Source organism: Rhizophagus irregularis, chromosome 1 (assembly GCF_026210795.1).
Source record: "Rhizophagus irregularis chromosome 1, complete sequence".
NCBI classification, from domain to species: domain Eukaryota; kingdom Fungi; phylum Glomeromycota; class Glomeromycetes; order Glomerales; family Glomeraceae; genus Rhizophagus; species Rhizophagus irregularis.
The window spans coordinates 1090908-1107993 of NC_089429.1; the positions used below are offsets into that span (position 1 = coordinate 1090908).

The window sequence follows — 17086 nt, forward strand, 5'->3', positions numbered from 1 at the left end:
ATAATCTATTAAAATACTTTATCAGATATTTAGATAACCTCATAATGTAATTTTATTTTACAAAATTATATACAGTGTAATGCCGTAACTTACCTAATAAATTTATTAATTGTAAGGCGCAGTATTATATTTAATATTAGTATAGTAGTTTAAAATTGTATTTTAATTGGTCCGCAATGACATTAAACTATGATGAACCATAATTAGGAAGGATTAACGTCCGAGATGACGTTTAACTAATGAATTATTGAGTCAGGTGATTAGAACATCAGGTGATTAGTTTGTAGATCATGACATTAAATATAAGGATAATTTTAAATGGTTACTAGAACGGATTTACATTAAAGAAAGGAGTTACAAATAAGTAATGATGAACATTGTTTGTTTAAAGTGAAGCAACGCTTTTTAGCAATTTATTCAGTAAATATTAAGATTTGAGGCAACGCTCAGTATAAAAAGGTGTAGGATTAACAGGGTACAATATAAATATAAATAGATGGCGATTTTGACTTTAAAATGAGGTTAGAATAATTTTTAAATTTTAGGATAAATATTTAACCGTTATTTAATATTATTAAACCAAGCATATTATTGTATTTATTTATATTATTAATAAAGTATTATTTTGTCAATATCTATGGTGGCAACGTGACTTATCACGCCCGTAGAGCTGCGACCCGTTACCCATTTATCCGGATACAATCCGGGTATACTCGAGTATCTATGAGTATCCGGGTTATGGAATAGCAAACGGGTAATACCCATTTTGTATCCGTTTTATGTTGACATATATATACCCGCGGGTAATTGCCCCATAAATTTTGCTAGAATTTTAATGCCGGCCGGAATTAATGTTTATAAATCACTTGGGTGATCGTCACTAATAAGTACGGTTACAAGTTTTAATATTTGAACGAAAAAGTTACCACAAAAAATAACTTTTGTCCCATTTTATTAATTCTGGCTAAAATTGTAATTTTCGGCTAGAATTAAATGTTTACCACTGGTGAGTTTTAGCAATGCTTATCGTAAAAGATTTCTTTTTTTTTTTATATATATTTGATAGTTTTCTTAATTTATAGATTTATTGAGAAAAAACCAGGTTTTTATCCGGGTAATACCCGGGTATACTCGGGTCATATCTAACAAAAAAGATAAACGGGTATAAACGGGTAATACCCGTTTTGGAGTCGGGTAACGCATTTTTTGATTTGAGTATGATCCGGATACAGAAATTCTGACGGGTCGCAGCTCTATATCACGGGCATAGGTATTACAACAGTCATATATAACTGAAATAATGAACTACACATGTGTATAATGTTATATAGTTTAAATTCATTTACTCCATTTTTTAAAAAAAAAATTAATCATCATCATCATCATTTCTACGATTTGTATCTAAAAAACAAAATATTTAACCCTTTCCTTTTTCATAATATGTTCTTTTACATAGTATAAAATATTTTCACTTTTACCATTTTGGATTATATTTCTAAATTAATAATTTCTCTATAAAAGTATTTTGTGAAATTTTGAAATTTTTTAAAAATATTACCAAATCATTCGTATTAAATAAAAGAGTCAAACGCAAATATTCTAATTTAGAAGGAAGAACTTGTCCTAAATTTTGTAATACAGTTGAACTATATTCATCATAATTTGTTGTATGATAATCGTAAACATCCATTTCAATAGTAAGATAATTAATACTTTATATTTATTTATTATTTAAAAATAATGAATAAACATTATCAGACATACTTGATTCAAAATATCTAATCTTTTTACAATATTTCATAATAAACTTGAATAATTGTTGTTTTAGTTCAATATATTCAGTATCATTTTTAAGACAAAACCCAAAATTTTCTAAACAATCACCAAATTACTTTGATAGTAATTGTAATGATTCAACATGGTAGTATTTCAATCATAAATAAAGATTTCAATTTAAAAAGTTACTTAATAATTTGTTGAACAAATTTAGAATTTAAAGAAACACAATAAATGGTATGAACAAGTTTCTAAAACATTTAATTGATCAAAAACCTTTTGTAAAATATTAATTATATCACTAAAGTTAATATAATAAAATATAATTGTATTTAAAATATTTGAACAATTAGAATTTTTTAATCGATGATAAATATGGGTGATTATAAAGTAATATTACTAGATCCAAATGTAATTATTTTGAGATTATGTTGTGAAATAATTATTTGTGATATACATTTTTCAAACAATGAAAAATTATTGAATTTATACAATAAAGATAAATTTAAAAACAATTGATGAGATTGATTTGCAATTAGAATATTAAAAATTGTAAAAATGGAATGATATTTATTACATTCGGAAACGAATGAGGAAAATTGAGTTTTAAATTTTTGATATTGTAAATAAAATTTGGATTTTGTAAAGTTAATTCCATATTTTCATTAAAATCTCTACAATAAATATCCATGTCAAGTACAACTTCAAAATAACGTAAATTTTCTTAACACTTTGATCTATAAAATAAGTTTTCTAGTTTCTTATAATTATCTTCATCACTGTATTTTTAACCCACTTTTAATAGAATAACGAATATTTTGTATATTTAAATATTTAATAAAACTTGGCTAATTGAATAATGTATAAGTAAGTACTGAATTATTATCAATTTTATATTCACTAAATTTCTTCATTTAAAAAGTGTAAACAAATTTCAATACAACGATTATTTTGTGTGGGAATTGAAAATAGATCTTCCCATATGCTAAACGACACCAAAATTTATTAACTAAATATATGAATACAATGTTGAAATAATTTGCTATCAAAAGGAAAGAAAGAAGAAAAAGGAGTAGCTTTCATTTCAAAAAAGATTCAATTTATCAATTTTAGTAACGTTTGTTGTAACTAGTCTATAAAAGGGCAACAAAGGAACTAAAAATAACATCCTTTCTTGTATAATTTGGGTAATTCAGGCCGACAGGCCTAACAATCTCTTATTATTTATTATCGGTCACCGATTTAATAATGTCTGTGCTACAAGAAATAATATCAAAATTATGTAATTTAAAGTCATGATACATTTTCATCAACTCTATCTATATTAACCGATGAATAACTTTTAATAAAATATTTGAGAATATTTTAAAAATGCTTTCAAGTCACTCCGAATTGATCTTAAACTTTTAAATAAACAAGAATTTATCCTAAATTTAGTAATATAATTGGATAAATTTTAATGTAACTTAATTATTTAAATATTTGAACTAACAATGTTTCACAACAGGATCAATGAATTTAGACCATATAGGTTAACTACACAAATAATAAAATTAATATATTTAATGAATTTAAACACAAATCTAATGATTAAATATTTTAGCGAAAAATCGCGAAATGGAAATTATTTATCGATCAAATTATTACCATGGTACGACATAATTCTGTGGTACGGAGTATGTTACACGTTACATGATTCAAATTAATTTATAAATAATTTCATTTCGTCAACTTTGAAATTCAAATAATATTCTCAAAAATGGATATATTTGATTGAGATGGATATTGATTGCATGATGAGAACTGGACGTAACCTAATCAAATGTTGCATTTAAATGTGGTTACATAAATTAAAAATGGGTTAACACTTTTGATGAATAATAATCATAACATAAATATCATAAATATTAAAATTTATACAATTTAAAATAATAACCAAATAAATGATTTATAAATAATTTTTATTGAAAAATACTAATGTGTTGTTACAAAATTACTTTGTTACAAATAATATTTTATAATAATAAATATAATTATCTTTATTTAATAATTGAAAAGTCCTAGTATAAAAATAATAGAGAATGTGAATTATTTAAATTACAAACTAAGAATCTTTTTATTACTCTAATCTTAGTGTTTAAATAATTTCAAAATAAAATAATAAATAGTAAATATGAATTTGTTTTCAAGTAAATTAATTTAAAATCCATCTAAAGAGAATAAATATATTAGTAAATAAATATAATATATTATTTTAATATTATTAAAATATTAAATTATAAACAAACCATCGGGAGTTTCTTGTTTATCTTTTTCTTCTGAATGAAGATTTGGATTATTTTTTACTTCATCTATATAAATAAGATAAATTAGAATAATAATAACTGATCATGCATTATTATAAATAATTTATTTTACTTACCATTAATACTAATATTTGATCGTCGTTGCATGAATTCTCTCTCAAAGTCATTTTGAACGTCTATTATTATCAATAAATCAAATTTATTAACATGCTCATCAACAAAAATATTATAAGAAAATTAGAATCGATATATAAATAAATAATTTAAGACTTTTCCATTCTCTATTTTTAATTTTTTCGATAATCTGGGTGATTCTTTACTATCATTATCTAAAATTAAGATATACAGTAAATTAGTATTTATTTATTATAAAACACTAATAGGAAAAAATTACCATTGGAACTAATTGGCGTATATTGATTACTCGATTTACTAAGATTACTAGCTATAATAAAATGGATCATTTAATATTTATTATATAAAATTCAACATAATTTTAATAAATACTTACAATTACTAGAAATACTAAAATCATATGATCTACTGATATAAAATGCTATTTTTAAAAAAAAGAGGTTATCTCAATCTATTTATTAATTAATAAAGGACTTATACTAAAACATTATTATCTTTATATTACCTTTTTGTTCTTCTGTTATTATTTATTTAAAAAAGGTATCATTAATTATAATGTTAAAGAAAAAAAATCAAATAGTTAATAAACATTAAAAAAGCATACCTTCTGTTGCATTTTTTGGTTCAGGTAGATTTTCAAAATTATGAATTTTACTTGTAAATATTTTACTACTCATAATATTGCTTGTTTTTTTGTCTATTTCTATTATTGGTTGAGGTAATTCATTTGGATTATTTCGATAATATGACATAATTTCATTCATCTTATTGCAAAGTGTATCGATATCAGGCCTTTTTAATGGATCAGCATCCCAACATTGTTCCATTAGACTTTTATATTCGGAAGGAATTTCTGATATAATTTTTGGTCTTATACCATCAATGATATTAATTGCAAGAGTATAATCATGTTCATAATTCATAAATGGAGGTTGCCCAAATGAAATTTCCCACATAAGCATTGCAATACTATAAATATCAGATTTAAGAGTATACCCTTTTCCATTAATAACTTCAGGAGCTATATAGGGAAGATTTCCATAAATGCTTGTTGATGGTTTGTCTGCAGGACCACAAAATCCAAGATCACTAATACTCCAATCAGCATTAAACTGTGAATATAATATATTTCCAGAATGCAAATCTCTATGAATTGAATTCTCTATATGAACATAATAAAGTGCATCAATTATTAAAAAAGTAATTTTAATCCTTTCATTCCATGTAAGTTGATTATGATTTTGTTGTAAATATTCTCTTAAATTCATATCATACTTTCTCATTACAAGTAAATAATTTCTATTTGATGGATTTTGTGTTAAACCAAAACATTGAACAATCGCTGAATGTTTGTTGCACAAAGTCAAATGTGATTTAGCCTTTAAAAAATAATAAATATTATTATTACCAATTAAATTTTAAATTTAAGTTCTTTAAATATTTTTAACTTACAAACCTCTTCAAACCAACTTTGACTTGCATTTTCAACATTTTTTAATTCTTTAAGTATTACAGCTTGAGCTCCAAATCTTATTAATTGTTGCTCTTTAGAATTCCATTCATTATATTTTCCATCAATCCAATCTGCTGTATAAATCTCTGAGAATCCACCTTTTGTCAGATATTTAATATTTTCTAAATTATTAAATGGGATCCATTCAATAATAACATTTGGTCTAAGTGTTTCCATTTGACAATTTTTTATTAAATTATCAATAACATTATTTCCAGAAGTCCAATTTGAAAAATTAGATTTTAAATAATTTTGAACACAATATTCACAATATAATGTAGCTAAACATTTTTGGTTACAATTCTCACAAATTCTTCTTGTTCCTGAATTAAAACGAATTTTATCTCGGTCATAAGATTCATTATTTAATCTTATTGCTTCAGTTTTTTCTTCTTCTGTAAGAGATTCGTCAGCAAGAACGAATTGTTCACAAAATTCGTATTGTTCATGAAGGCCAACGTAAATATTATAATCAATTGATGCAAATGCTCTACTATTTACTGCTTGTATTAATTCTTCCCGAATATTGGACATTTTTGTTAAAAGAAAAAATATTTTTAAGTGCAAAAAAAATAAAGTTTCCAGACGGTTAACAAATAAGTTGTGCAACCACCAAAATTTTAATATTGTCTACTTGTCACGTGCTGCATTGTAAACAAAATAATGATCATCTGATCATACAATATAGACAAAATAAGATTAAGCCTTTCCGACGATCGTAAAATACCAAAAATCCACAGAAGAAATTTTCACTAAAAACATATATTTCTTTCTAGACAAGTGTCAATTTTTTCACCCTTTTTGGCCCCTACGTTCTTCCCGGAACATTACCATATGAGTTTTAATATAAGAAAAAAATTTTCAAACAAATTTCTTAAAAATATTGAAAAGTCTTACCGATCGGTTACCAACGAAGAAGATATATATTATACATTCTCTTCCTCAAAGACAACTAACAATATGTCTCAACAACCAGTTATAAACCCTACTAACACAACCGGAGATACCTTAATAGACACTGTTATGGAGGAAGCAACGGCTAGTTCTTCATCTCATGTCCTTTCTCACAGCGAAATAGACCTCACATCACGTGACCCACAGGAAAAAGATATTCACACGCAAACACCAATCACTGAAAACTTCCCCATTATGGATGAAGATCCATCTACATCTAACCCCGATAAGGGTAAATCTGCGGAATCTCAACCAGCCTCACAAACAAATAAACCGAATTCGATAGAAATATCCGTGTTAAACGACATTTTTAAACAAACACCCCAGGCTTCTAACAAAGCACACAAAGGTTTCATCCCCAGAGACAGTTTCCGACCCGAACTTTCCAACAATGATATCATCAAGTTACTAAAGACGTCATTTATATGTGATAGTAACGCCTTCAAATTTGAAGTTAACTCAACTTCAACATACAAATACTTCACCATATATTTCCGAACGCGTGACTCGCTCAATCAATATATAGAAAAATGCCCGCCAGAACTTGAACAGGTTAAAATTTTTGAACTTACCAACACAGCTATCAACACATTACTCGAGAGAAAATTTTCCAATCTCGACCAAGCTGTTATCAAAATTATGGATATACCATATAACTATGACACATCCATGCTCATCAAACACCTCGCTATTAAAACCAATAGCATTATCATTGATCATAAAGAAATCAAAAAACCACCCAGGAAAATACCTAACCGAAATAACCGTGGTCGCCCGATCTATATCAAACCAGCATATAAACAACTAATCATCCGTTTCGATAAACAAACAGCCTACGATTATTTTATGCAAGAAAATTATTGGAGCCTAGAAATAGAAAACTTCGTAGTTAGAATACTACCGGGAAACCAAAATGATCCAGAATTTAAAAAACGTACTGGTAATTATTTTAAAATTACAGGACTCCCACTCAATTCTACCGCCATGGACCTTGAACCACTGATCAAACACATTTACGGACGCACTTGCACGTTCACACAAACCACTAGATACTCAACCGCCAAAAATGCATATATATACGTATCACCTGATAATTATCCCACCACCGCCATGAATGGCGCATCTTCACTATTTGAAGGCCACAATATCTACATTCTTCCCGGGCACTTATCAGTTAAAACATGCAATACTTGTGGATCACCACTACATCTTTCAAACAATTGTGACGACAAAAACTTCAAAATGAACTCTGATAATCGTAAGATTTTTCAAAAAAGGTTCATAGACCGTAAAGATGAAAAAATTACAATCAACGAGTGTCACAAGAATAGATATAACCACGTGATATCTCTTAACACTCAAAACAAAAATGCAAACCTTCCGCCAAAGGACGATACACGTACACAACCACAAACAAGAACCCATAAGAACGGTTCACAATCTGGTAGCTTACTTTACCCCCGTCAAGGGAAACAACCACGTCACATCCCACGTAATAACAACGAAACTCACAATTGGGACGACTTACTTATCACCCCCCAACACAACCAGTCGCAAACTGCATCAAATAATCATTTAAATAAAAGAATCGACGATCTCGAAAAACAAGTCCAATCACTCATTAATAACATTCGATTATTACAACAAAACAATACGAAAACAGATCAAAGCATTGCCGACCTACACCACAGTCATATGACTATGGATACATCGCTTTCAGAAATAAAAGAAAGATGTGTCAAATACGATACAATTATTCAACAACTTACTACTAATATTAATTTACTAAGTAAAAAAGAGATAGCAGCGACCCAAGAACGTCCTCGCAAAATATCAAAAAAAGTCACGCCATATGAACAAACTTCATACAGAGCAACTAAATCCAAATACAACCTTAGGAATAATAAAGATAATACTACTTATGAAGACGAAAGCGAATTCCACCCGTCCACAGGAGACGACACAGACGTCCCGGACGAAAATGCTATGTCAGATGGCGCTAGTTTCGAAGGCATTATAGATAACACGTTACAAGAACCTGTTAAAAATGACACTTTTACAGTCAAATCATATAATCCACTAAACCTCCTCAATAGTTTTAACGCTACACGTTGATACTATAACTCCCTCCACCATATTTTTGGACTAATTACGGACTTCCCCTACTGATTTTGATGTTTAAATAATTTTTTTACACATTCAATTTTATATTAAATTTTTTTTTTTTATGGAACACACCAATATAACACCCCCGGTTGGCGTCGAAAACCAACCTTTAAATAATAGATTTCAATATTCATACTCCTTAAATAATCAAAAAACAATAACCCAAAAAAATCCAGAAAATCTCGAAAGACAAAAAAAAAAAAAATGAAAATGATAACTTTCATACTTCACCCCTTAATAATACTGAATCATCCTTTTACCAAATACATAGTTATACTACTCGTGATCCTCGAAACAACGAAGATGAACAAATGTTAAATTATATACAATCTAACATCTTTAAAGATCCTGACTGTCCTGGTTTAGCGTCTACATCACAAACCCACGCTACACCCTCTACTATGGATTCACCACCACGAACTCAATTCATCGATTACTATAAGTTTGGCACTGTTAACATTCAGGGAGGGTTCAACAATAAGTTAAATGATATCCTCTCCTTCTACAGTTTACACAATTACGACATTTTAGTCCTCACGGAAACTGGTTTACACCATAATAATGATCCAAATTCGACCAAAACTAAACATTCCAAACATTTCCTACCTTCACTAAATGACGATTATGAAAAAAATAGTATTCATATATACACGGACGACAAAGGAAATACAAAAGGAAGTGGAGTTTCTCTCATTATTTCTGATAATCTACAAAAACACGTCATCAAATCTACAACTTTTCAGGGACGTATTCTAAGTATTGACTTATGTTTCAAAGGCAATCACTATATCAAACTTATAGGTTGCTATTTTCCAGCAAACGCTTCAGATGATAAAAATCTGATAATTAGTTGTTACAAAGAACTGGAAAAAATTTTATTCAACGCGTCACTCAATAACTACCAATGTATAATTTTAGGTGATCTAAATATTAATTTAGACAAAATTAAACGCTCCAATCATTATTCAGCATGGAGACGTGAGATCAAAAATATTCTAAAAAATCTTAATATGATAGATGTGTTAAAATTTTTTCACGACCAACCTTCATATACACATAGTTCCATTAGACACGAAGGTCCAAATATAGAATCGCGTATTGATTATATATTCATGACGACTAATTTATTACAAAATACTTTCTACGCATTTACACATAATGTATCACGGGATTTATTCACCACTGACCATAAAGCTGTAGGCTGCTATTTCACGCAAGACTATTTTAGAAAACTCAATAATAGTTCTAGAAAAAGTTTAGAAAAATCTGCTACTTTTAGGCCTAATCTCACACCCAAAATTCATTATAAATACCATTTGATGACCAATAATCTATGGTCTCTCTATAGACACTGGTAAAAAAATGATTTATCCTACACATATCTTACACATATTGGGTACTCAAAATGTAGAAAATCATACACAAATAATACACATATTATACACATATCGGGTACTAATATATATATCATACATATATCAGGTACCTGATAGGTATACTATATATATAAGTACCCGATATGTGTATGATATGTGTATTATTTGTGTATGATTTTCTACATTTTGAGTACCCGATATATGTAAGATATGTGTAGCATATGTGTAGGATAGACCATTTTTTTACCAGTGAGAATTAACAATGGTATAATTTTCCGTCAGTTTTCAATCAATCAAAACGTAAATGATCACACCCCTGAACAACAAATAGAAACTTATTGGATTAATATAAAAAATATTATTAACCAAACTAAAGAAAAACATATTCCTTTCTCTACATACAAACACCACGTTAAACACGATCGCCCCCTTCGCCTTAGACAAAACAACAATAAAGTGCTCATAATTCGTAATATTTTACGACAATTCTCCAATAGTAAACTTCAGAGAATCAAGGATGGCGAAACTCCTTGGAACGAACATTGGCAGCGTTGGAATCTTTATCGTCATCAAATTGTATCAGTTGACGTCCACTTTCACTCAAAAGAAACGGTTTGTATACCGAAAATATTAACATTAAATAATGTTAAAGAAACCAAAAAGATTATCCAAGGCTTATTAAGAGTCATTATTATTTTACAAAAACATGAGGAAGATAACTGGAAAAGTGACAACATTAATCGTTTTATCAACCAACGTAACGATAATTTGGTTCATAATCAGAAAAGAATGATTAATAGTATCCTTGATCGTAAACCAGAAAGAATTAATTTAGATCGTTTACATTATTACGATTCTAATACTAAACAACATTTATTTACCAATAATCCATCCATTATAGCTGAACAAACTAATTTACATTTCCAACGTTTAGGAAAATCTTTGGAGGAAATTAATGAAATCAAAAATTATGAAACAATACAAGATCTTCCTCCTTATTGGAGATCAAGTTACGAACCTATTAAACGACCTGAATTTGATCACATGACGTCCTTGTGCGACGAATTTAGTATGGAAGAAATGTTTAATACCATTTCCGCTCTACCTAATAATAAAGCCGCTGGTATCTCTGGAATCACCTATGAGGATATTAAACACCTTCATGAAGATTTTAAAGCATATATTAGAAATTTTTTCAACACTATCCTACGATTTCAAATTTATCCAGAAGAATGGTCTCGGGCTTTACTATTCCCGATTCCTAAACCAAAGGCATGGGATTGTAAAATTGAAAACACCCGCCCAATCGTTCTATTAGAGACATTTAGAAAATTATTTGTCAAAATACTAACACAAAGAATTAACATACTTTTGACAACTCATAATCTCATTAATGAGAATAACCGTGCGGGTTTGATTGGTCAATCAACCCTACAACCATTACAAATTATTCAACACATCATAGAATCTGCTAACAATGACAAAAAAGAACTTTGGATTGGATTACAAGACCTGAGCAAGGCTTACGATCGAGTTAATCGATCATTGTTAAAATTAGCGTTAGAAAGACTACATTTCCCTCTCCTATCGTCACCCTCTTACTATCCCTGTTTACTAATAGGAAAAATAATGTAATTTTACCATCTGGATTGTCCACGGCGTTCGACGTCTTACAAGGCATCGACCAAGGAGAAGTCATTAGTCCTATTTTATGGATTATCTACTATGACCCTATGTTCACCCATTTGGCATCTTTGCCAGACATATTACACACTACTTCCATTACAAAAATTAATAATATTTATCAACCGGATTCCGATCTGAAAATTAATTACCTTTCCTCGGTGGTTGGATATTTAGACGATACCAGTTGGTTTGCGTCCTCACAATCTCAATTAGAATCCAACCTCCAAATCGCCAATTCGTTTTATGATATGGCGAATATCACGATCAACCACGACAAGTATACCATCCTTACGAATAATCCCAAATTTTGTAACAAAGGTATACAATTGGCCGTCACTCCATCAAAATCGATTACGATCAAAACGGCCTCACGCTCCTCCTCCAACCGAATTTTAGGAATATATATTAATGCCTTTAATTCGTATTCACCAACTTTAAAAAAATTAAAATCTATTATTAATTATTTCGCATATACTATGCGTTTCAAAAAACTAACACACGACCACCTTATTTATATTATTAATAAGGTTCTCCTTCCGAAATTGGAATATATTAATCAATTTACTATTTTTACCCGACAACAATGTGATTCTCTTTTAGCACCGGTCAAAAAATTATTTAAAAAACATTTAAAATTACCGGTTTCATCACATAACAATATTATTCACAACAAACTTTTCCCATCGATTAATAGTTTTTTTTACAACCAATTTTATTCACACGTTTCGATTGTGAATGTTTTATTTAACACCCCTTTATTTTCCACTATTGGTCTTCAAAAAATTTTAAATACACAATATGAATTTTGGTTACCCAATTTCCCTACGGCAAAAAATTTTTCCAACCCTTTATTAACAAAAAATCAATCACTTTTACACGACAATTGATATTATTCAATGAATTTTATATTAACTTTTTACCACATTGTAATACTTCTGTTACTGGTGGAAGTAACCCTATAATGTTATATTTCTATTCAAACATTAATTTACCTGAATTAAAATTTTCAGACTTACAGAGTTTACGGAAAAAACGAATTATGTTCATGGATCAATTATCATCTTTAGATGGACATTATTTAAGTACATGGAAAGAAGTCAAACAACAAAATCCTAAGGCTAATTTCCAAGGACCTACACCAGGTTGGTTTACGAAGCTTGAAAAAGATAACGTTATATTATCTGAAAATTCTCGGCGCCTGATCCAAGATTTGGATTTATCACTGCCGGCCAGATTTATCTCTACATCCCCTAAAATTCGTAAAGAAGCCGTTTCTCGCCTAACAAACGAATGGACAATCTCTTGGGATCTTTCACAACAACAAGAGTTTTACGGCAAAACAATAGAACAACACAATGATATATACGGTACCAGTTTAACTTATAGAACACATTACATACCAGCGTTAGATGCTGACACCCGTACCAACTTAACTCCAAAAAAATTAACACCTAGTTTACGTCCATGCCCTGGTAATTGTGGTCATGGTGTTCCTTTCCACAACGACCTACGTCCCAAATGCGTTCTTGTTTCGCTCACGTCACATTTAATAATTTTTAAAACACATGGGAAAAAATATATACCTCCATATTTTCGTGATAAAAATCACAATTCGTTAATTTTTCCTGTTAAACTTTACACACATTACGCTTATTAGCGTTGACTATTACAAAACATAGATTAATTGTTCCGAACGTTTTACCTTCACATATTCCCTTACTTTCTTCATTAGACTCGTATATTAATACGAATAAGGATTTTTTTATTAATCCATTAAATTTAAATTTAGATATTTCTTCGCCTTTTTTTATCAGAAATTTATTTTTAGGATCGTATGATTCAATCCTTGATTTATTTGAAATTTCAAAATCTTTTTTATTACAAAATACTTTTTCTTTTTATACTGATGGTTCTTTTTCCAGATTAGAGGAAAGTACTTCTAGTCCAACACAAATGGGTTTTGCGTGGATCGAGACGTCTAATTCCACGCCTAGTTCTAATATACCACCACCTTCTTTTAAAGGAGCGTTATCCTTTAATCCGTCTTCAACCAAAGCTGAAATTTATGCATTGCTGACTACTATTATCGTGGTTCCGAATAATAGTGCAATTGATGTCTTCACTGATTCACTGAATATGATCCAAACATTCCACAAGATCACTAACAAGTCAACATCTATACGACAAAAACTCAAATGCAAAAATCATATAGCATGGCGTCTAATTGATACGCTAATAGAAAAGAAAGGATTGACATTACGTCTTCACAAAGTTAAAGCACACTCCAATGATTTTTGGAATGATACGGCGGATGATTTGGCAAACATGGCGCGACAATTACCGCCCATCGAAATTAATCCCACTCATCTTCCTGGTAGCCTTATGACTCCCTTATGGGCGTCTATTGCTCCTATAGATCGCGATATTAGAAAATTTGGACATAATATTACTGATACTTATACTTTTGATCAACTATTGGGTAATACAGGATTATCACCTATCTTTGATCGATTTTCCATCTCCTCAATACATTGGCCGTTGACTCAACTTTGGTTACATCACAACTCAACGTCTGATATTTGCAGCTCAACTAAATCCTCCTATGACGCTTTTAAAATTAAGGCGTTCAACCATATTTTACCTTGTGGTGATGTTTTAATTAAACATTACCCGGATTTATATCCGAACCAAGATATACCCTGCCCTTTCTGTTCTGACCTAGCAGACTCAAATGAACATTTAGGATTATGTACAAATTTATTTCCCATAATCAACAAAACTCTTCAGGCGCACAAAATTATCCTGCAGGATCTTATTGATAAATACACGGATTACGACATAACCTTCATCACATCTGCAATCAATCAATTTGATTTGCTCAAACCCCTCACGAGCGACAACTCGTCAAATCACCTGATCTATTTGATTATTCATCAACTAATACCGCAAGATTTATATAATTTAACACGATCCTTTACATTCAATGATAAAATTTCCCGGAAAATTATCTGGGAATTCCTTTTATCTTTTCATGAAGACATCTATTCACAAATATGGCCAAAACACTGTTCCTTGTTACGTGCGTGGGAACGTTGTAACGGAATCACTACGAATCAAAAACGGAATATTAAATATAATGATAAACGTAGACGCCGACATCAAGTTTCTGTTAATCCTCCCCTCAATGGTAGTACATCATCCACTTCACCACCTGCACAAGCTCGGACTTACAATCGCAGACGGACCAATACCACTCCTTCAGATGGATCTCCGCGCCTTCATGTTCACCCTTGGTTCACGACGCCCCCATCTAATCGTCCCCTGTCTTCACCGCAATTACCAATGTGGTTGATCTTGTGCACCTGCAATTTTTTACATTCCAGTGGTTGGTTGTCTTTTATACGTCACCCTACCCAGTTAGAGTTGGATTTAGATAATTTTTCTTCTACTTGTAATTTTAATTTCAATTTTTTTAGTTCTTCTTTTTCTTTACCTGTTTTCTCCACGACATAAGGCTATACCTGTTTGTCATTTGTAAAGAACGGGCAAGGCGACTCCTTTGGGCTTCACCCGAGAAGTTGGGTTTTATCACTAGCTTAGAATTCATTAGACTTTTAGTTTAAAATTGTTCTTTTGTAATGTTGGACCCCAGTCGTGTCGATATTTTAAAAATAAAAATAAAAATAAAAAATAAAATAGACAAAATAATCCGTCATTACCGGCAACTTGGATCTTTTTATTATTTTTTTTTTATTGTACATAAGTGATGTAAAAACTACAAAGGTACAAATGACGCTAAGGTTAAATTTTCGTAGACTAGAATTATTTTCTGCAAATTTAGTTTTGATATTTTTGGAAAAAACCTATTTTATCAAATCATCATAGAATTCAAAAATGGAAACACCTTTAAATTCATAGTAAAATAAAATTTCAATTGCCATATTTGTTGATGATGATTGTCTATGTTATCAATAAATTTCAATGGTAATAAAAAAATATTAAATATTTAATAATGGATTAATTTTCTTTCTTTTTTTTAATAATATTTATTTTAGTTATTACTTAGGATTTTTTTTTTATTGGCAATTGATGTTTAATGGAGCCAAATTTGAAGTTTCGAATGAAAAAGCGAAATCAAAAATTCAATTCTGATTATAAAATAATATTTCGATATTTAATATAGTTAGCATATTTTTCAGGAAATATTATTGCCTTTTTCGTAACATAATGAGCTTATAAAAATTAAAAGTTAACCATATTTTAGATGATTTCTCTATTCAATAAAACTTTTTTTTAAAAAAAATTCAAAGATCATCTCTTAATAATTTTTTATTGCAAGAAAAAAAAATTATTATAGTTGGAGACTAAAGCCACTAAATATTTAAGAGTATAAGACAATATATACAAACTATCCATTTTTTAGGTATATCTAGACGACATTATTATTGATGACTATATCTATTTGGTGAGCGACTCTATAAAATGATCCTTATTTTAAACATCGTTATTTATTCACTTTTTAATACAAAAAAAAACCATTTACTAGGACTTTCTAAGAATTTAGGCCATTAGAAAATTATACCCACCGTTTGCATAAAATTCTTGAAGAGTATCCTAATGGTTCACAAGTTTTTTGTGAATTTTCCAAAATACCAAGCAAATATAAAACAATAGATATTATTACTAGCAAAGAACAATCGCATTATTGAAGTAATTATATATAGAAAAAAGAAATTGACAGATAATAATAGCGTGATTAATATTTCGTCGAACAAAAATGTTAAAGAAACAAAGAAAAATTCTTCACGCAGGAGGTTCATTGAAAGGGAAGATCGTCGAAATTCCGGTTAAAAATAACAACCGCCATGAGATATATGGAAGATAATTTTGCCGATACATCACGTGAAATTACGTTTATGGACGAAGAGATATATGAATATATAAGAGATGTCGGTTACGTGGAACAATTAAAAGTTAAACGATGTTATAAGTATAATACGATCAAGGCCAATATTCGTTTTACTAAAGATTATGAACAAATTATTTTGCGAGGAGGCTCCAATATTATTGTAGTCAGAAATGGTCGTCAATATTTTTGCAGAATGTTTGACTCGAAATTGACGCCACGTGAATCAGCGAAAAATTTAGATGGCAAGCGATTAAGAAAATCATGA

General features: G+C 29.5%; 2 protein-coding genes across 2 annotated transcripts; both read left to right on the forward strand.

The window, feature by feature from the left end:
• Window positions 1-6690: 6690 nt before the first annotated feature.
• OCT59_000193 (uncharacterized protein) lies at window positions 6691-8799 on the forward strand (the record flags this gene model as incomplete). The annotated part of the gene is made up of 1 exon (XM_025325933.1): window positions 6691-8799. The coding sequence occupies one exon, from the start codon at window positions 6691-6693 to the stop codon at window positions 8797-8799; it is 2109 nt and encodes a 702-aa protein (XP_025178796.1).
• A 7978-nt stretch (window positions 8800-16777) lies between these two features.
• OCT59_000194 (uncharacterized protein) lies at window positions 16778-17086 on the forward strand (the record flags this gene model as incomplete). The annotated part of the gene is made up of 1 exon (XM_025310790.1): window positions 16778-17086. One exon carries the CDS (start codon window positions 16778-16780, stop codon window positions 17084-17086), a length of 309 nt encoding a protein of 102 aa, XP_025178795.1.